This window comes from Ambystoma mexicanum, chromosome 12 (genome assembly GCF_040938575.1).
Source record: "Ambystoma mexicanum isolate Mex_15411 chromosome 12, UKY_AmexF1_1, whole genome shotgun sequence".
Lineage (NCBI taxonomy): Eukaryota > Metazoa > Chordata > Amphibia > Caudata > Ambystomatidae > Ambystoma > Ambystoma mexicanum.
Window position 1 is genome coordinate 92636154 of NC_090936.1, and position 22511 is coordinate 92658664.

Sequence of the window (22511 nt, forward strand, 5' to 3'; positions counted from 1 at the left end):
CCCTCCAAATCTCTGCTTGGAGAACCGGCTCACTCGCAGAAGGTTTGAGGTAGATGAGCAGAGGGCTTGAGAGGGACAGCATTTAGGTAGGGAACAATGCAGGTAAGTAGGTGCCAGGCACCAGAAAGCCCTGTGGACAATGCAAAGGGTCTTGAATTTCATCCTTGTAGCCACGGGGAGCCAGTGAAGGGATCTCAGCGCCGGAGAGATGCGATCCCTGGGCTTGAGGCCAAGGATAACTCTTGCATTTCTGTTCTGGATGAGTTGCAGAGGGTGCAGGGCAGACACAGTGAGGTTGAAGAAGAGGCTGTTGCAGTAGTCCAGCCTAGAGAGAACCAGGGCTCTGGAGACAGTGAGACGCTGGGGAAAAGTGAGAAACGGTAGAGTGCCTTTTTTGAGATGTCAGAAATGTGAGAGGAGAAGGAGAGAGTGGAGTCGAAGATGACCCCAAGGTTTTTGGCCTCGCAGGTGGGGGTGGGCGCACACACATTTAGACTGTCTTATGTACATGCCACACTATCCAGTGTAATCATTTTCAGGAACTTTTTCCATTATGTCTACTCCACTGCTGTGAAGTTTCCCACTTCCGTTTGTGATACGTAGAGCCTGTCCTATTTTTGGTTTTGGCGTATATGGTGGCATTAGCGACCTATGTGGCACAAGCATTGCTAACAAAAGCAAGAGACAAGGGGATCTGTGTGTGATATGCAGGTTCTCAACTCGGCAAGACCAACTCAGCCTTTCATCCTTCTGAGGTACATAAATGGTTACAAACTTCGGTACACATTTATCGACATGCACATATGCTGTATGTACGACGCTTTGGAGAAAGCGCTATAGAAATAACACATTATTTTCATTTTGCAATAGTCGCCCCTCCACCTGTTTTGTGTGGCCATTTTCCGGGCTTGACCCGTGGTGGGCTCCTAGAGCCAAGCCTGACCACCAGGCTCGTCCCTGGCTCGTGCTACTCATGAAATCTCTGGCTCCCCCACCTCTACAGGGCAGAAGAGGTATGCACGCACGCACGCATGTATGATGCCTTTTGCCCTGCACATTTGCACTCTGAAGTGCAAATGACCAAAATTTGGCAGTGGGGAACACCTAGATATGTGTCTCCAAATAATGGCCCCCCACCGGCAAATTAGGAACTCTTTGAAAATTAGAACCATAATGTTTAATAAAGTAATTGATTAATAGGTTGGTTAGTTTATATCCCAGATTTCTGTTTAAGGGTTCACCAGGAGCTCAGTTGCCTATGGGTTTCTAAGTACAATACATCTTATGGATGATCTAGGCATCACATCATGTTTCTCCTGCCATCAAGACCTATATTAGCCCACATAGTACCCTGTACAGAAATAAAACACTGAGGAACACATTTTCAACGAGCTCATAATTTGGACGTTGTAGGGAGCCGTTATGCATATACATGCACGTAAGCGGCTCTCTGCTGCCAAATGTTTGTCATTTGCACTCTTCCGCACAAATGAGTAAACCTGCCTACCATGCCCACATGGCAGGCAGCGTTTAATTATAATTGTAAACGCTGCCTGCCATGTGAATCCCTGTGGAACCTGCTTGCTTTATGCTGGCGCATAAAGTTGACAGGCTCCATAGGAATGCCTAGCATTTGCGCCAGCATGAAAATGCATGCCAGCGCTAATGCTGGGGCATTGGTATGGCGGAGAGGAAGGGAGGCGGCAAACATGCAAGTTATGTTCTGCCCAGTCTCCCTGCTTTACAAATGAATGAAAAAGGGGCACGATGTAACAAACGTGCGCAAAAGCCTCATGCAAGGCTTTTACACATGTTTATGCTATGCCCCAACGAAAATGAGCCCCACAGAAACAAACGAACCCGCAGTAGAAGCGTAACACAGATGACTGAAACAAGGCCATTCCAGAAGGTTCCAAGCAGTGAAGCACGCTCCCCAGTTCTTTGAGGGTTGAAACAGCAGGTAACTTGCTGGAAGGGTAGCAAATTCCTTTGCAGAAAAACAGGTTGTGCAATTGCATGTAGTTTTTATGTATGGATCTTATATCGAATAGATGTACCCTTGTTGAAATGTTGACAGGTAGGAATCCACGATTTCCTTTTACATTTTATTAGCACTATAAAGTAACCAAATGTGACTACAAACTGTTTTTTTTAATCCTCTCCGAGTTTTCCATCACAGTATATTGGTTTTTGCAACAGAACATTATGTAAATCTGTTTAAATTAAGTTGAATTGACACAGTTGCACGGTGTGTAACATGCCACCTACCTTGGCTCATGGTAGTTGAGATAAGAAAAATGTTCCAGAAGCTTCCAGGTGATACCATTGTCATACGAGTAGTGCAGCAAAACTCCTTCGCCCGGCTGGTCAGGGGCCTTGCACGTGCTCAGGACAGATCGACTTCCCAGGCGTAAGGTGAACTGCAGAAACCTAGATCAGAAAGCATGAACATTCATTGAGATCACTCATGGGGCTATGTTTCTGGGGGCTGCTGCATCATCCGTCTGCTTTTGCTAGCTGGAGCGGATTAACAGGACCCATAAAAAGCGAACAGCTACAATATTCTTATGGCAGCTTTATACCCAGCCAGGTTATCAGATGTGACACTTCTTTTTTAAGTCATCCTTGACAGACTTTAATTATTCATTAGGCACTGGGGGTGGGAGAGATGCAGAACAGATCTAATCACCTGCCACAAGCTGTCAAATGAAGAAAAACCTTATGAATGATTCATTTTTCCTTGGTTCCAACACATATTTTTTGATGTTAATGGTTCACATTTCTTTAAGCCTGTCGGTACAATAATTACCCTTACGCCATTGTAGCCCTCACAGAAAATCTGAGCTATACATTTCAACAAAACAAGATTGAATAAAAAAAGAAAAAGGATGAGTTTTAACAGCAGTCTTCATGTAAATAAGAGCAAATTAAAACTTGACAAATATAAGTAATCTTTCGGTCTCCACCTGGATTGAGTACTGTCAAAAAACGAAGTGATAAGCTGCCGGCGTCCATCTTTGTTGAAGACCAAGGCCTTGCCGCTCGCAAGCACTCCGCAGTCAAAGCTCACTTCCGCACCGCGCAGAGAGTAGAAATTATGGTAGGAAGACAGCCTGGAGCTGCTGAAGCTTTCTGAAATGAACATTGGGAAGGTCTGGGACGCCATTTCACAGGCAGGCCCTGAAAAACCAGGATCACACCTGCAAAGAAAACAAAGATCAAATACATCATTATATTTTTAAGCGGAACCGTATCTTTGTTTACAAGCACCTGGATTTATGCACACAGGCCTTCAGCTTAAGCAGAGGCCATTTTATTCATTTTTACTTATGTGGCATTATGTACCCGTTCCATGGGCAACACCGGGGGAGGGGGGTAACGGACCGCGGCGCCAGTTAACGGCCCGAGCGAAGTGAGAGCCATTAACGTGGGCCCACGGCCGTTACCCCAAAGTGTTGCCCATGGAACGGGTTCATAAGGCTATTACACCCCGGGGTGCTAAAAATAAAATAAAAAAAAAGGATTTTCCATTCTATGACGGGACGCAGCACGCGTCCCGCTGTAGGAAGAAAAATCCTTTACCAACATGGCCGCCATGGAAAGGGAAGCGGGGCTCCATTCCCTTATCATTTTAGCCGTGGGAAGCAGAGGAAGCTGCGGCGCCACCGCAGCGGAAATAGGGTAAGTGGGGAGACAGCGGCTGATAAAGAAAAATAAAACGGGGACAGAAGGTTGGGGGAAGATTGTGGCAGGGAGATTCGGCCTTCAGGCAGCTTGGAATGTGGCTTGGAACGTGGGCTTGTACTGGCGGTTCAAGCCCACATTCCTAGCCACCTGATTGGCTGGCTCACCCACCCGGGGTGCTAATTTCATTTATAGCAACGCGCAAGTCCCTCTGGCATCTAGGCGCTAGTAACAGACAAGATGAGAGGCAAGTAGCTGTATCAAGAAAACGGTCTCAAGTTAGTTAAGCAAGTGTGTATTTAGGATTTTTCTGAATAGCTGTTGGGAGGTCTCAGATCATAGCGGAAATGGCAGGTTGTTCCAGACGTTGGCTAATGCAACCGGGAAGCTAGAGCCCCCGAATTGTTTCTGTCTGAATCTTGGGGTTAGGAGGCAGTGACTGTAAGACGTTCTGAGTGGTCTAGCTGGCAACTATTTACTGATCCTCTGCCCTAGGTGGGATGGGGCTTTGTTGTTCAGGCAGCGATGGGCAATTGACAGTGTTCTGAATTTTATTATTTACCAGACAGGGAGCCAGTGGACTGATCCCATAACGTCCGAGATATGGGTGGACTTGCTCAGGTCCAATGCTGCTCAAAGAGCATTGTTTTGCATGACTTGGAGCCTGTTCATGTTTTTTTTCAGAGGTGCCACAGAGTAGGGTGTTGCAGTAATCAAACTTGGACCCCACTAAGCGCGGGCTTCCGTGGGTCGGTTGGCAGTAGAGAGGAAAGGTCTGCTTGCTTGCATGAATTTAGTGGCATAGGCTGCTGCAGTGGTAATATTGTTAATTTGGAGGGTCATGTTAAGTGAGGCATCAAAGTAAATGCCCAATGTTTTGACTGAAATGGAGGCGGGGGTCTTGTGGCCATCTATGATGAAATGGTGGTACGCAGGGTCAATGCTTGCAAGGCTGGCTGCGGGCCGACAAGGATCTCCGTCTTTTTGTCATTCAAGCAGAGGTTATCTAGGGCGATCCAAGTTTGGATTATCTCATAGACTGAGTTTACAGTAGTGAGTACTGGTCATAGGCACCTTATAGGGGGATGGGAATTTGTTCATCATCATGTGTAGTTCGTGAAGGAGATGCCTAGTGAATCCAAGTGGTCTAAAAGTGATTTTGTGTAAATGTTATAGAGAGTGGGGAATATACAAGATCCTTGCGGGACACCACACGTGGTAGGCATCAGGGGGTGGTGGGGACTGCTGCCTCACCAGTTAAAACTCTGGATGTTCTGTCCTCAAGAAAGGAGGAAGCCCACCCAGCTGGCGGCTTCTGGAGAGAAGCAGGCTTCTGAGGTCAGATAGTGACATAGGATTTTATAGTCCACAAGGTCAAATGATGCAGAGATCAAGTAGTAGCAGGAAGGAAAGCTTTCCTGCAACGTTGGCGTCATCCAGTTGATTCTTAGGTCAAGGAGGGCAGTTTCTGTTCCGTGTCTAGGGCGAAAGCCTGATTGGCGGGACTGGGGCTGAGGTGTTCTTCCGGAAATGCCTGGATTTTAGTGTAAGCAGCTCTGCCCAGGATTTCTTGCGAGGAATGGGACAGTAGTTGTAGTTTGTGTGGATGGTTGGGTCAAGTGAGTGTTTTCTTTGAGCGGTGAGGGGGCGGTGTCTGCAGCAAAGGAGGCAATGACGATGGCAGTAATTAAGGGAAGTGGCAAGGCAAATGTCGCCTTTGCGTTATTAAGGTTTGAGGTCCTTCATGATATAGGTCAAGTCAGGCTCAGAGATAGGATTGAAGTTAAAGCGGGGTGTGTGTGTGTGTGTGTGAGTGTATGGGTTATGCTTGAGGGGCTTTGTGTCGTTGTTGGCAATGATGTCTGATTTGGCTTTGATTTTGCATCGTACTTGTGAGATTTTGCCAGTAAGGGCATCTTGGATGTTGCTACACCAGGTATTGTCTTTGGTGACAGTAGATGGAGGTATGCTTGGGGATTCTACTTTGCGGAGGATGATAAACAGTGCTCGCAAACTTGATGAAGCTTCCATTATCCTGCTATTGTAGGAGGCTGCTTTGGTCGTGAGGTTGGCTTGTTTGTATTTAGCTGACTGGTCTGAGAAGTGGGCCCCAATTAGCTGTGTTGGGTGCCTTCTGCCATGCTGCTTCTGCAGCTCTTTTTTAAGCTCGTAGAGGGTGGAGCTCAGTGGTGAACCACGTGTTTTTGTGATTGGAGTTATTTTCTTTGCGTAACTTCGGGGGGGGGGGGTCCAAGGGACTAAACTGCGTTAACTAGTAGTGAATTGTAGTGATCCACTAGGGAGTTGATGTTGAGGTCAGTGGGCAGCTGGGTGATGAGCAGCGGGAGTAGGTGGTCACTAGTGAGATTGCGTGCGCTGCGTGCTAGTGTAGAAGGTTAGATGGCAGGGCGATTGGTAGGTTTCTGTGGACTAGGGATGTTGAAGGTTACACAATGGTGGTCAGTCCAAGGGCATGGTACATTAGATACTATGGCCATCTCGTCTGACATTAACATTTCTGACTTTGCACGGTTATATAGTTTCTTCCACAGCTCACTGTTGGCATCTGTCAATCACTGCAAATCATGAACACAATTTAATATCAATCAAGACTGAAGGCAACTACTACACAACCATGGAGCAACCAAGCATTGTTTGTATATTTCCCATCCGTACCATAGTACAGCATCATGTAACCAACCCAGGGCTCATATAGCTGATATGTTAGCAGATACGCTGATCTCCCAATTTTGACGGTCCTGTCCTACTGATAAAACTGATAAAAATGAGTCGTCCCTGCGCTCTTGGTGATTGGTTGGCGTATCCAAACTGCTCTTCGGCTATATCTCTACAATAAAGATCATGTCCCTCTGGTCTGCCCTCTTGATTGGTCTGCCCTGCTCTTGTCATCACCAGATGATTTCCACCCTTAGCCTCTTTAAAAGGTCCTATGCTTGTCACCCAGTGTCAACCTGCTTTCTGACTCTTATCAGGTTTAAGTTCCTCGAACATTTCCTGGGATCTCACCGCCGTCCTGGTGCCTTCACATTCCTATGCCCACAGTTTCTAACACATCCCTAAGTGCTAGATTGTCCCCCAGACATCTTCCCTCAGCACTGCATCCCAGAAGTCAGCAAGCTTACTAAAGGAGGCAAGCTGCTGAACTTTCTATCTGCAACCCTCCCCCTACCCTACTGCACGCAACATCACTACTGCAGCTTTTACATCAGACTTAGCGGCCTTAAGATGCAAATACTCCCAGATATACATAATGTTAAACCTGATCCTTGTTCATGTATCTAATCAACTATACGATTGGCAATTGTTTGCACTGTATTACATACTGTATGCTTTATTATATTCACTTGTATGCACCGGCCTGTGGTAGGCACTGTTACTAAGCTTCGAGACTTCTTGTACTGCTGCGCCCAGCTGCCTAAGGGCTTGGTTGCGCATTATCAAATTAATAAACAAACAAACCCCACTCTGCACAAATTCAGGACACTTCTGAAAGCCTGACCCTTACGGGAGCCTCTTCATTCTCCGACTCCTCCATTCTTTCCTGACTAGCTTGATCTTGAACGTAGAAGCCACTCCTGGCATTTAGTGTATTACAAGAATGAAAATGAAAAAAACACAATAAATCTCTGCTATCTCAAAATCCTTAAAATCTTCCAGTATACCTGGTTCAAACCGGCAAACATTTCCAAAGTCAGTGTAAAAAAAAATACTGTTAGTCACTGTTAAGATGGATTTTGCGAGGCCACCCTATTATGGTGAACAGCGGACACAGATTTGAGCCAAACCCAATCAAGGTGAAGTAGCATAGTGGCAATGCATAGTTTTAGGAGGGGTCGAGAGTGATCTTGGGCTACACTGAGTCCACACAGAACACCACCAATAATTTCAGTTAGACAGATAACATATACAATGATCTATTAGGCCTTTAACATACATGTTAAGCAAGTAAAAACGTCTAGCTAAATATTGTCACACCAAGACCATAAAAAAGCTGTATATACTTCCCCATAGGAGATATAGGAAGTAATTTCATTCAATAGTGAGAACTTAGATGCACTAGCAGTAGAAACACACTTTAGAATACCCGTAGACCAGCCTCCCTAGCCCTTACGTGCAACCCTAAGATGATTTGGGGCCTTGGGCCCAAAAGTCACCAGTTCCAAAGTTACACTTTACCTGTAGGTTTATTAAGAGTTTGACAATGCCAGTGGTTATGATTAAAAAGTCTAAAAGTTAGGAAAAGTTTAGGTTAGTACATTCAGTCAACTCCAGTCTAGCATAGTTCTAGTAAGGGATTCTCGACCAGGCCACCATCGACCAAAGTCAGAAAAGTGTTTTTTAGGGACAAGACTTTATGCCCATGTAACCCTATGGAGAAATTGGGAAGGAGGGGACAGAAACAGGTAGGTTAACTTACCTCCCCTGATCCCAACTTCTCCGGAGACCACTGCTGAGGTTCCAGAAACATTCCGGGGCACAGTTTTCTGTGCTTGGTCCTGTCGAGGAAGGCCCAGTGGTTGTGGGCGCAGAGGTCACTTTTCGGTGCATTATTTAGTTTGAACCTGTTGTGAAGCTTAGAATGAGTTCGAGACATCTTCCAGCAGAACATCCAAAGGAAGAAAAGATGAAGACTTCTGTGGGCAGACCACCTTTGGACACCTCCACGGATCGAAGAAGAGGAATAGCAACAGGAGTCCCTTCAGTCAGGCGGTGACAGCGATCTTCAATGGACGAGCAAAGGGGCAGGGCCAGTATAGCTTCTGTTGATGCAAGGAGGCTGAAAATGCAGAAGCAGGCCTCTTGTTACGCAAGTTGAATATCCTCCAAGTTTCAAGGATGCACTCAGAACGACAACGGCTGCAGTGAGGTAGCCCACAAGGGAGATGGTCAGTTCACTGGTTGATACAAGGATACTTTCGAAGGCTCAAAATGTGTGAACACTCGAGTAGGGGTCAAGACCGGTTGTTCCTGCTAGTCCAGGGGTCGAAGCGCCGACAGGGATCTTTTTGAGATCAGGCAGAGGAGCGGGGCTTCACCAGGACTTCACTGGAGTTGGTGCTGGTCACCTGTAGGGGTCGTCCTCGGATCGTCAACTGGCTGCTCTTCTTCGTAGAGGACTTGGCCCGAATGATGATCTGTCTAATGGCTGCACGAGCCCACCATTTATCCAAAATGTGGGCTGGAGCTTGCCACAGCCCACAAATGGTAAGGATCTGCACCATTCAAGCTGGCGGTGGCTATCCAACCATGGATAGCCACTGGCCACAACATCTGCCCAGGAAACATACATTCAGTTGCCAGGATGTGTACTGGGACCAGGCAGTCCCGGCCCCACATATGAGCTCTCACATAAACTGCCCCTTTGCCCATGAAAACAGCAGCTTTCCCGGGAAAGGGCATACCATGGATGGCTTTTTCTGACCTGAGAAGGCAGGAAGAAGACTAAAGGACAACATGGTCAAAGGGCAGGCAAACATCTCATGGCAGTGCCATTTTAGCATGCTAGTCACCCTTAGTAGCCATTTGCGATGAATGCAAAAGTGCAAGCCTAAAAAGTACAAAAACACAGTAGAAAAATATCTGCTGCCACCAGCTCATCCTGGGCCCACTGTAAAAGTAACCAAAAAGCCATTACAGAAAAAGATAAGGATACAAAGTATCCTAACTGCACTCCACTTTAAGGTGATGTGTGCAGTTGTAAAAATACAAGAAATTCACAAAGGGAGACATAGACGGTCATTACGCGTTTGCCAGTAACACAGCGTTGAATCCAAAAGGTTACCAGCAAACCTGCCTTGCTGTTACCGGCGCATGATATGCCAGTATAACCGGGATATTGCGGGTGCCAGCAACAGTGGTAAGTTCCCATTCCATGGAGTCCCACAGAACTTCATGGAATGAGTTTGCAGCAAGCAGAGTGCCGGTGATTGCAGGAATTATTTGACGATAGGGGCCTGAACTCCCAGCAGGTCAGACTTGCCAGTAGTTCACTGCCACTACCAGCAAACTCGCAGTGTGCCGGTCTGGTAAAAATGCCAGAGCTGGTATAGCCAGCATTTTTCCAGCCTTTTTACCGGACCAGCACACTCCTAATGACCCCCATAGTCTCCTAGGTCTGATAGTCTTATGGACTGATTAGTTGCCCCATAAGAACGAGCAAAAGTGCAAAGGAAGTCAAGCAGAAGGCTTTACTTAACCAGGAAAAGTCAGTTCAGGGGTCCAAGCAAAGCAAAAAGAAAGGGCAAACCGTAAAAGTTTATTGCAGGCAAGCAGCAAAAAGACAATCTTTCCCAACAGTCACCATATATGCCGTTGCGTGACGAAATCCAGTACTGGGCAGAAGTTCTACAAGGGCAAGTAAATGCTTCATAGGTACCACAACTCGGCCCAATGGTGCTTAAATAATGATGGGTAAACAGGTAGTAAAGCGAATAGTATGCCTCCTCTTCACGTATATTCGTAGCATGGACAGAAGCCAGGCAGCATAGCATTCAAACAATAGTGTGATGAATACTAAAACAAAAGCACTGTCCAAGCAAGGCTCAATAAAAAGCACTTTACTAAAAGTACCAAATCTCTTAACGCACTAATCGCCCACCCCTGCAAGGCAAAAACACACAGTAATTAATGCTGAACATATACTGTAATATCCTATTGTAAACAACATGGGGAAAAACCTGCATAACCCCCAAAGGGAGAGTGCCAGGAGGAGACAGTAGTGTTTTCAAACTATCCTGTTCACTTTCTAAACAAACTACCACAAAATGATGAAAAAGTAGACAAACACTTCATGTAAAAAAAAAAAAAAGATATATTTTTTTTATATAAAGCAGAAATTCAAAATAATTAACATAAGAACCAATTATAACTATTTTGTTATTTGTATACATTAGTTCAAAACACGGTGGTCACCCTCACCATAGTACAAAAGACAATGTGGAGAAAAATCATAATATGACAAAACCTAAAACACAAATAACCAAACAAGTTACTGGGCCGAATTACGAGGTTGGCGGTAAGGCAAAAATGATGCCGGTATGTTAATACTGGCATTGTTTACCACCCTGTTGTATTCCGACCTGCAAAGCCGGTATTAGCGGCACCCTAAATAATGGTGCCGCTAATAGCAGCATAGGCGCGTACACGCACCCCTATAGGTAGCAAATACCGGCATGCCAGTAATAGGGGGAAATCCCAACCCACAGAGACATGCAAATACCGGCATCGCGAAGCCGGTAATCACGGGCTGTACCATGCAGCCCATACAGGCATCGCGGACCACCCGCAAACAGCAATCAGGATACAAAGCAGCTACAACCACAGGTGCAAACAATCCCCACAGGTGGAGTCAATGGAGGCTGGGCCAGTAAAAAATGAGCACATCCACACACCACACCCCTTCCAACACCAAAATGCTACCACTAGCTGTTGCAATCATGGCGCTGGAGGACATGCCCATACTGCTACAACTAGAGCAACAACAGCAACAACAACAACAACTACAGCAGCAACAACAGGCAGCACAGAGGAGACGCAGGAGGAGAAGGAGGGTGAGACAGGCCCAGCAATTACCACCAGCACAGGCAGCAGTGCCTCGTAGGCAACCACCAATCCCTCGCACCAGTCCCAGCCCTTTCACCTAACCCCTGAGCAGATCCACACCCTGTACCGGTTGGACCGTGACACCATCACCACCATAGTGGACATGATACAAAACGACATTGCCAGCCTCATTGAAATACGCACTGCCATCCCCCCGCTACTAAAGGTGGTGTCTGTGCTACACTTCCTGGCCACAGGCACCTACCAACACACAGTGGGCCAGCTGCATGGAATTTCACAGACACTATTCTCATGCATGTTGAACCAAGTGCTGGATGCCATCCTGAAGCATGCAAGCAGCCACATATCCCTACCACGGACTGCCCAGGATATAGCAGACACCAAAATAGGCTTCCATGCACTGGCAGCCATGCACAACTGTGTCGGTGCACTCGACTGCACCCATGTGCAATTGGTAGTCCCCCATGCCATAGAGGCAGTATACCGCAATCGCAAGCAATACCACTCCATCAATGTGCAAATAGTATGTGACTCCAGCAAGATCATTACACATTGCTGTGCCCGATTTCCTGGATCAACACATGATGCCATGGTACTTTGTAACTCCACGCTACCCCATCACATGGAGCGATATGCTGGAACACGTGCCTGGCTGCTTGGTGAGTTGCACAACCGTCCCATGGCAGTGCTTCGGGGCACTGATGTGTGGGGATGCATAAGGGGGGGGGGGAATACTGCACCTGGGTGGGAAAGGGGGGGAATACTGCACCTGAGTGGCAATAGCCGGTGATTGAAGAATGCATGCAGAGCTAAACACTCCTGACCTGAACCATTCAAACGGAACATGACACATCACTGGGCCACATATCACAAATAATGCATAACGATGTCAACAAGTAAGAGGCACAACCAGGCCACCATGGTGATGGCAAGCAATGCATGAATGAACAGGATGGCAACCGTGGCAATTTGTATAGTGTGACCATGCATAGTGGAGAATGAATAGCATGCATTGGGGGCTAAACATTGTTGCAACAGCACTGCACATCTGCCTCAGCATGCATGATTACACCCTGCATCATCTATTGAACGCCATCCAGACTACCACACCTCATGACAGTATAGATTGCATCTAGGTAACATCTTTGCATGCGTACAGGGACATGTGCATGCCCACGCCAAATAGCTGCCGCCATGACTGTGCTCCCTGAAGGTGGCAGTTCAGAGTGACACACACCTATTTGTGTCTGCTTGCAGGTGCTGGAGGATATCCCTTGAGGCCGTGGTTACTCACCCCTGTGTGGAACCCGCAGAACACCCATGAGGAGGAGTACAATTGTGTGCACACCCGTACCCGTGTTGTGATTGAGCAGACCTTTGGCCTGTTGAAGGCGCGGTTCCGCTGCCTCAGCAGGTCTGGTGGGGCACTCCTATACAGGCCTGAGAAGGTGGCAAAGATCACCATTACCTGTGTCATGCTGCACAACATGTGCGTCCGGAGGAATGTACCACTGCCAACTGACATTGACATGCATGGGCCGGGTGAGGATGAAGGGGATGGAGACGGAGGCGAAGGAGCCCCCCTGCCAGTATGTGATGCACGGGATGGCCATGCTGTACGCCAAGCACTAATCCACGAATACTTCTGAAACGCAGGGACCATGAAAGTCATGTGCCAGTGACACACTGGCTGCATGTGGACATGCACACTTGTTTTGTTTGAGGTTCTCCACAGTACACCATCACACATTAAACGTACATGCACAAAAGGAAGTATGTCCAGCCATTGATTTTCTTGCACACAACGGGTGTATTTTTCAGACACGTAATAATGTAAACATTCCCCTCACAACCCCCAGTGAACTCCCTCACCCAGCCTACAAACCCCAAAAATACCCCAGTTAACTCCCTCACCCAGCCTACAAACCCCACAAATACCCCAGTGAACTCCCTCACCCACCCTACAAACCCCAAAAATACCCCAGTGAACTCCCTCACCCACCCTACAAACCCCAAATGTCCCCAAATGTACACCAAAGATTGTTCCCTTGACCAACGTCCATTTGTCCAACGGCATTGTCTGGCCACTCTACCTCTTCGCCTTTTTGGGATCCGGGGGTGGCATGGCCAAGCGCCGTGCACTCCTCCGGGTCATCCGCACGGGGCTTGGGGGGCTGAGGTCGAAGGGGTCGTAGCAGTGGATGTGTCAGTGGCCGGTCCCATGCCTGCTCCAAGGTGTGGGCACTGCATTTGAGGCAGGTTGGACATCAGGGCTTGCATAACTGCCCCCAGACACTCCCTCATGGCAGTTGTGGATGCCTCAACGGCAGCAGTGTTAGCAGCGATGGCTGTAGAGATGGCCCTCATGGAGTCCTTCCCATCGGCAATATGTTGCCGCAGTAGGTCTAGCATCGACTCCTGTCGTGCCTCCACCCTCGACAGGCGAGCCTCAAAGGAGTCGTTAGTAGCGGGAGTGCTGGTGGCCGGGGTGGTGGTACCCGGGTGGTGGTAGCCAGGGTGGGGGTAGCCAGGGTGGTGGTGGCCAGGGTGGTGGATGGCGCTTGCGTGGGGGCCACGTCCAGGGAACTGTCCTCCTCGAAGGGGCATATGTCGGACTCTCCGAAGTCAGAGTCGTGGAGGCAGGGATCGTCGCTGCTGTCGGCCTCTGTATGGAGAGGTGGTAATGGGGCTTGGGGTGGGTGTGATGGACACGACTGTGTCACCCTCGGTGTCCACATCAGCATCCGCAACGTCCGCGGTGGTTGGCGGTGCGGGAACGGAAACACCTCCCACTGTTGTGGGTGGCTGCTGCTGGACTCCATGTGTGTGGCCCACACTGGCTGCAGGTGTTTCCTGCTGGGTTTCTGCCCTGTCTGGCACACTGCCTGTTGGTCTGGGCAGTTTCTCGGGCTGGGGGGATGGGTGTGGCGGTGGCCCTTGTCCCTTGCTGTGATGTAGATGCCCTTGCTCCCCTGTCCTGCCTGCCATCTTCCTCATCAGTGCCTGGGGGATAGAAGAGATGCAGGTCATCAGTGATGGTGTCACATGGCAGCGATATTCTATAGCGCTGTGATATGTTCTTACATTCATGCATCCAATTATTACAGGGGTGTGGCATTTGCTTTTCTGAGGGGGCATGTGGGCAATCAATGCATGGCTGGTGGCATGGCATTGATATGGTGTCTGTGTGGTGAGTTACATGGGCACGGTCGAGTCATGTTGCTCGTGTGTTGGGATTGGGATTGGCACTCAGCATGCATTTGTGTGTGGCAGGGTGTGGCAAGCATTCTTGACTGGATATGTTGATGTGGGCCTGGGACATGCATTGCCTTGCCTAGTCTCACTTCCACGTCACTTGTGCCACATCATGATTTACCCTCCAGGGATGTGCTGGGTCACTCACCTTCTTCTGGGGATGATGCGGCGCCCATCTCCATCTCTCCGAATCACTCTATAGACTCGGGATCTATGAATGAACTGGCTGTCTCCTCCCATGGCATCAGCTTCGCTCGTGAGTGTGGCCCCCCGCCTGCTGCCATGGCGGCCCTCCTGTTGACTGCCAGGATGTTCCTCACCCTGAGGCGGAGGTCGTCCCACCGCTTGCGACTGTCACGCACAGTCCGCTGGGTGGTTCCCACAGCCGACACCCTCTGGCCAACCTCCTGCCAAATTTGCTTCTTTTTCATCTGGGCGGCATGCTTCATGTCGTTAGACCTGATGATGTCTGCATGCTGGGCCAGGGTGTCTGCCAGCATATTAAGCTCAGCGTCAGAGAAACGCTGTTTCTGCTTCCGCGGGGTCATCTTCCTGGTTGCCTTGGACATCTTGAGTATTTTCTGGCACAGCACAACACAAATGGGCTGGTGGTTGGGGAGGATGGCAATGGATTGTGTTTTTAAAGATAGCCGCCGGCCTATTTCCCGTTCCTGCACGATGACGTAATTTCCGGGTCCTTTTTTTGCGAACACGGTATTACCATGGTGGTATTACCGTGCCGGTATTTAGGGGTTGGTATGAGGCGGTACCGCTATGGGCGGGTCCCGCAATGCCGGTATTGGGGGATTGGAGGGCCTTTAGCGGCATGGCGGTATTGCCATTACCGGCATGGGGGAACACGCGTGCTTGCGCACTCGTACTCACCTGCTATTAGCGGGTTCATACGAGCACGGGCCTGCTCATTCCGGCATGCCGGTAATGAACCCGCTTTTACCAGGCTACTCGTAATGAGGCCCAATGTGTCATAGCTAAACACTGCATTTAATCAGACACCCAAATGCATAGATACATCTCACGACAGAATCCTATTGTCTGTTTTATTTATGTATTGTATATGTCTATATGATATTGTTATTTCCTATGTTTCTTTGTAAAATGTTTCATAAAACAATAAGGATAATGCCAACAAATGACTAGTTTTGGAAACAGGTTTCTGGTGATTTCATACTCCTCAGCCTTCTTCAGGAAAATGCACCCTTGCAGATGGCCTTGTGGATTTACGCCCCTAAAGCAGCCGGCAAGGGGGAATCCTGTGTGAGGAGACCATTACTTGTTTATTTTTTCCCAGACAGCCCGGTGCATATACATTATGAGGCCGATGCAAATAGATCACAATTGTGTATGCATTAGAAATGAAAGGCTAAACACCAGGCCTGCCAAGCAACCCACATAATGGGCCTCGTTACGAGGTCAGCAGTAAAAACCTGCCGGAAGGCGGCGGGCTAACGCCGACCCCGTAACACGTTTCTGCCACCTGATATCCTGGTGCTACCGGGATATCATGAGCAGCGGTTGAACGGTAAATCCCCATTCCCATGGAGTCCCATAGGAATGGGAACACTGAAGGAAAGGCACCGTTGTTAACGGTGTTGGTGCATCTGTGAAAACTCTGCTGGTCGTGGCCTGAACTACCGGCAGGCCAGGCCTGTCGGGAGTTCCGTGGCCCCTACCGGCAGACTTGTAGTTTACTGGTCCGGAAAGGGTGCCGGAAATTTGCTACCGCCAACCTTATTTCCGGCCTGCCAAACTGTCATTTATGAGGTGCTGGCGAGACGAAACATACCATAATGTTGGTACACCTTTTTTGATTTGATAAACAATTTACATTTAGAGTTTTTGTAAAACGTTTCCACATGCCTGTACTTCCTAAATGGTAAATAAGGGAGCAGAGAATGTATCTCCTAATGGAGAGTCAACAGCGCCTACCCCGACCATCCTCCAAATATTCCCATCCAGGTACCTGTCACAACCATCTATCTATCATACATCTTGGAGCCCTGGCTTATTTCCCTGAATAGAGGTCCATTCCTTCTGCAAGAAGGGTGATCACCTTTGCTGTTCACTGGAAAGACTAAGGGCTGGGTCTGAATTATACAAGTCATCTTGGGTAACTCTTGTGCTGTGACACAAGAGTTTGCCACAGTCATTTTATAGGCAGTGACAATTTAAGGATAAGATGGGCTTATCCTTTGGTACGGACCAGAACATTGTGCCTTGGCGCTGTGGAACAGGCTTTTTCATTGGCCAGCCTCCATCAGTCCTAAAGAAGCAACATCTGCAAGCTGTGTGGCAAGTCAGGTGTTTTAGTAGTGAGGATTTGAAGATCTGCCAGTTAAGCGGTGGCCAACTCAAATCATGGTCCTTCATTAATAGACCTTTCACAATGCTCCTAGACGCCTTGAGTCCGTGACTTGAAGGTGCAGTCACATCGAGAACCGCCTGTGCTTAATAAATCCAGTTCAGAATTTGTCATCTGGCAGCAAGATCTTCACTTATGATGTCTGAATGTGCAGTAGTCCATTATCCAAAGCTCAGGGGCAAATGAAGAGGGCCGGATCCGCTTTGAAACGGGAATCCCTCCAGTCTGACATGCCGAGGTATAGCACAAAACCCTACTGCGACCCAACAGAAGACACTGTTGAAACATGGACTAGGTTCATTTGAAGAAAATCGAATAAAGCCAATAAAATGCAGTATTCCGGATTCTGTCCCTTTTGTACATGGTGGTAGCGCCTGAATCCCACTTATCCCCCCTCCCCATCCCAGCTATACCCCTACATCCTTTTCCTCTGTAAAGCAAATTAGAAACAGGAATGCCGCCTCTGCGTTGTCGCCAATGATATTTTATTGCCAGCAAACCAGGTGGTAAAACGTCTTCACTCCGTAATCACAATAGAGTTATGAAGTGGTAGCTAGGAGACATTTACAGCACAACACCCCCGAAATTAGAAACTGCACACAGTGGCCTTACTCCAGTATCTTTAAAAGTCTGAATTCAGAGGATTGCTAATAGAGAGAGCAATCGTGGAATCCAGGTGGACACCCTCAGCACCAGGTTGGTATTCCATGGACAATTCCCTGCATGATGTGGAGCTGTCCTGAATCACATGGACCTGCCCTACCGCAGCAATAATAATAATGTAGTTTTCATATAGCGCTACACACCCATATGTCTCGGAGCGCTGAAACGCATTATAAATGCCATATCATATCAAACAACAGAAGACATTATTATCCCACAGAGTCAATATATCGACCTTGGAAGGATGAAAGGCGATGTTGACCCTGCCAGGATTTGAACCTGTGCACAGATATCGGGGCAAGCGCTTAGCTCACTGTGCTATCTGACCGGCATAAGACAACTCTTGCATTAACCGACACCAACTGGACATGCCCTGTACCAGATGGACACACACTGCGCCAGATGTACACCCCCTGCAACCAGTTGGGCATGCACTGCACTAGCTAGACAGCCCCTGCACTAGTTGGACATCCCCTACATTAGTGACCAATGGCAAACATTAGAATCCATAATATGCTGCTGACTCACTGGGGACTTTACATCCTGTTTTTAAGAGTGAATGTAACTTGCTTTAACATGTCAAAACTCGACTAGACACTAGAGAAGGCACCTCGTGGACCTGCCAGGCCCTGGTAGTCAAGGACTGGTGCAGGCGTAAGATGCCTGCATGAAGACACTGCTTTAAAGTTGTCCGAGCACACAGGATTCAGAACATGAACAAGTGGGGCCCGAAAACAAGATTAGCAGAGCAGCTATGCAGAGGACTGGTTCCTGGTAGTTTTGGAAAAAGAACAGCTTTGCAGACAGGACGAGAAGAAGGTATCAGACAGGAGCGTGGGCTGTCCTCCTGTAAGATTACTGCTGAGTTTTGAAGTCCTACAATAAAGCAGGTGCACCGATCGCCAGCAGGTGGTCTGGGGACAGGAGGAAAGGAAGTTGACTGCCTAGGGAGCACCTAGAGACCACGGATCAGGAACCCAAACTTCCATGCAAGGTGGATTCTCTGCTTTCGGCGATTGGCAGATTACTGCGCAACCTATTTGGTCGCAGGAGAATTTGTCGCACATTTTTTGACAAATTTTGCAGCGTATATATGTCAGGAGTTGGTTTAGGGAAATCATTATTATAGGGAGGTTAAGTGGGTGGATGGGGGGTCTCCCCCTGCATATGTATGTAGCAACATTGACCTATCAAAAAAGACCAATTCTCCTGCGACCAAATACATTTGATGTAATGGACCCAACCCCTCTTTCGGCTTCATTCGGGAAGTCATGGGTGGAATTTGGGATTGGAGAACAGTGCACTGCATATGTTCCTTCTGCAGCCTGTACTCTTGGGAACACACAGAATGTTTTTTTTCCTCCAGAATCCGGGATCCTCATCACCGGTCATGTTTGCTCTGGAATACTGCTGGGCAGGCTACCGTCCTAAAGGAAAGCAGGCATGAGCTGAACCACATGATGGGGAGAGGAAACAGCTGAAAGAGTGCGATTTACCTCTGACCCTAGTGCCTATTTAAAGACCCATGCAAATAATCCGACTTTTCTTTAACATTGTTCTAACCCCATAGAAGTCCTTTAATGGGTCTCTAAAAGGAACTATTATGAAATGAACCTAACACTCAAGTCCTTCTGGGTGGTTGCCTCTATTCTTCTCATCCTTGGGGTATTCTTGCTTCCTTCTGATCATCTGTAGTTTCAGGTTCATACATTTAATAGATTTATCTTCGACTAGATATAAAGTTCTTATGCTCCAGGACTCTTAAACACTGGGCTGGTTGCTTTGTACATCTCCCAGCACCTTCTGCACAGCTATGTTTGGAGCACGGTCAAGCTTCGAAGAAGAGTAACTAGGCTTGTGTAGAGAACATGTCGGCCACCTCACTGTGAGAGTAACTGAAAAGGACTGGATGTCGATGCTTGGGTAAAGCACAGTAGGACTTTCTGTAAGCATGCACCTTCCCTCCTCCCTCCACTTGGTCAGCAACTACCCCAATCCATGCCTCGTAATCGTGCTGGACGTTAGAGCGATACTTGAATCTGCGCCATTGCCACCTTCTTCTCATTTTCTTCCTTCCTCCAGACCAGTGAAGTAGCTCAGTGAGTTGTGCACTCGCCTCAGATATCTGTAACCTGCAGTCACTGGTTTGATTGCAACAGGGCCAACTCAGCCAGTCCTCTTTTGATGTTATTCAATTATTAGGATTAAATTGGGTAATCGTAACACCTATCATGACAGTGCTTGGAGGTTTGAGGAATCCAACAAGAAATCACATTAAAAAAGCTAGGATTTTAACATTATCTAAGCAACCGCAGCATCCCAACCTACACCCCCTACTGTCTGACTCCTGCCTGGTCCCTAAAGTACCATTTATTTCATGGGCAAAATTCAATATCTGTCGGGGTTCTGCAGATTCTTAAGGTTCTCCTGCTCAGAGGGTGATGTTCCTCATGAGAGTTTTGCCTCTGTGTTTACTTTGCTACACTGGTTAAAAATCCTCAGGTTAAAAAGTCTGAGGTGCTGGTGATTCCAGAGGCTGCAAGAGGAGAAGTAAAACAAGAAGCTTAGGATATGACAGGCGGCCTCCCTTTCCCCCCTATAAGTTAGATCCTAGCTGTAGCGCCTTATAAACGGACAGGTGAACCTATGAGGCGCCCTCCTTCCAGGCAGTGAGAACATACTGCTGACAAGGTAATCACCCTTCGAATTAATTTGTAGCCAACCAGATGCATGTCAAATTTCACAAGGGACCTGACCCCGGCGGCACGAGGATGCCACACTAAGGGAAGAAGTTCAGTACACAGAAGGACAGGGGAATCCAGATGTTCAGGTCCAAAAACTAGTTCTAGGTTTTAATGTCTGACAGCCTAAAGCAATACGGCAACAGACCGGGTTGAAACCTGAAAAACGAGTGAAATAAGGGAGACCCGGGACAGACCACACACCGGTAGCCAAAAGTTCACAAAACCCCAGTCGGTCAAACAGGTTACAATCAGGGTAATCCATGAAACGGTCCCAACAACATTAGCGGAGGTCTTAGGATAGCAAAGAACAGCGAAGCAGAAAACAAGAGCCACTCATGGACGATGCTCAGGTCGCAAATTGTTCAGAAGTGCCGACCCACACTTTGTTGCGCATTATATTCGCTAGATCAGCATATGGTTACATAGCTGCTGTATGGCACGATGTGGATGTGCAATAACGTCACAGATGTGGCTACATAACCACGCGAAGGCGCCGCAGCTCGCCAGCACAACCCACTACTGGGTCTTGTAGTGTGCCGACGCATCTTTGGCCTACATCGGCCGTTAAGACGAGCAGGTTACCTGACAATATCTTTTTTTCATCTTCATGAGCAGCTCTCAACCACTCCTTTGCTCATGACCATCAGCTTGGCCTTCTCTGCACTAAAGAAAACAATGCAATGTAACAAAGTACAAAATGGCTAAAAGTGGCACCAACGCGTGAGCTGCAACGCCATGGCAAGGCCTTTACCATGTTGCATGGTGCAACATCCTGTCGTGGTGTTGCAGCTCGCACGTTTTTATTAATGCTACCCCTTCTGAACTTCTCTTTACTCACAACCACCAATACCATATCCTGGAAATCTCTCATATTTAATGGCTTCAAAACACAGCTCCTGTTCCTCATCACAAACACTCCTCCAAACCCTCCCAACAACTTGACTCTTCACCCATCCACGGGCTTGCAACGCTTGGCTCACTTCAATTTGGGCTATAGGTCGGGTGCTCTGAAGAGGTTTCGTAGGTAGAGCTTGATAAAAACCCAGGAAAATCATCCATTAGCGGCCTAGGGAGAGCTCATGCCAAGAAGGAGGTGCAGAAAGCGGACGCCCAGGTTCCTTGCTGCCCTCCCTTCCACATCACCGGGGCTGCTATTTATTCTGCTTATGCCGCTGGCCCAGGTCGCCTCTTCATCCGAGCAGCCCCTCCCCCACCCACCAGCCCAAGTTCCACTTACCTGATCATCTCTACTGGGAGAATAAGGCATGTAGAGGTGGATATAAAATTACTCGAATTAGGCTCTGCATGCAGCAGGTTGCTACTATGGGGGAGGGAGGGTGCTTCATGGGGGGCATGGAGGCCTGTACAGCCAGAGGGGGATTAGCGAGTTGCTGATGCCATCTGGCATGCTGGCAGGCAATGTTGCCTACCATGGGATATGGCGGATTGCTGAGTAAGACCCGCTTCCAACAGCTGATCTCATTCGCAGCTGGTTGCCCTGTTCTTTTGCCTTTTGGTGGACACATGTTATGTCCAGTAGGAGACAAATGCAGCCAGTGTTTGTTTTATAACGAGGCCCTAAAGGTAATATTGTACTTTTAAAAAAGTACGGCCACGTGGTACATTTTAAAGTTGCTTACTTTGGGAATAAGACATTTGTCACAGTTAAATATGGCTTTGACAACATACAGCCTGAGGAATTTCAAATGGAAAAATTCAATTCTCGTAGTGTGTTAGTGTTTAAAGAATTTGACTTATTATTTAGAAAAAGAAAATAACTTCTTGCAAATCGCTGCCAGCCTTGTTTTTGGATGGTATGTGCGCTCAGTACAGTTTAGACAGGTTAATGACAGAAAGACATTGTTCATCAGGTAGAGTGCAATGCTTACTTGCAGCCTCTTCTGGTGCACTGGCCTCGACCAGAACAGAACTTCAGGCACGACGGTCCAACGTATACTGCGGAAAAATCACACAAGGAACAAAGCTAAGAAATTGATCATGAGACGCTGGAAAAAAATCACACAAGGAACAAGGCTAAGAAATTGATCATGAGACGCTGGAAAAAATCACACAAGGAACAAGGCTAAGAAATTGATCATGAGACGCTGGAAAAAAAATCACCCAAAGAGCATGGTTAAGAAATTGATCATGAGACGCTGGAAAAAAAATCACAAAAGGAACAAGGCTAAGAAATGAATCAT

The 22511-nt window shown here is 47.8% G+C and overlaps 1 protein-coding gene across 2 annotated transcripts in view; it reads right to left on the reverse strand.

Moving 5' to 3' along the window:
• Window positions 1-22511, reverse strand: part of RELN (reelin) — a 2335047-nt gene that overhangs the window by 844469 nt on the left and 1468067 nt on the right. For both annotated transcript variants that reach the window (XM_069628072.1, XM_069628071.1), the window contains exons 17-19: window positions 22200-22266; window positions 2967-3200; window positions 2269-2430 (exon numbers count right to left, since the gene is read on the reverse strand). In XM_069628072.1, coding sequence (XP_069484173.1) covers window positions 2269-2430; window positions 2967-3200; window positions 22200-22266 — 463 coding nt within the window. The remainder of the gene's footprint in view (window positions 1-2268; window positions 2431-2966; window positions 3201-22199; window positions 22267-22511) is intronic.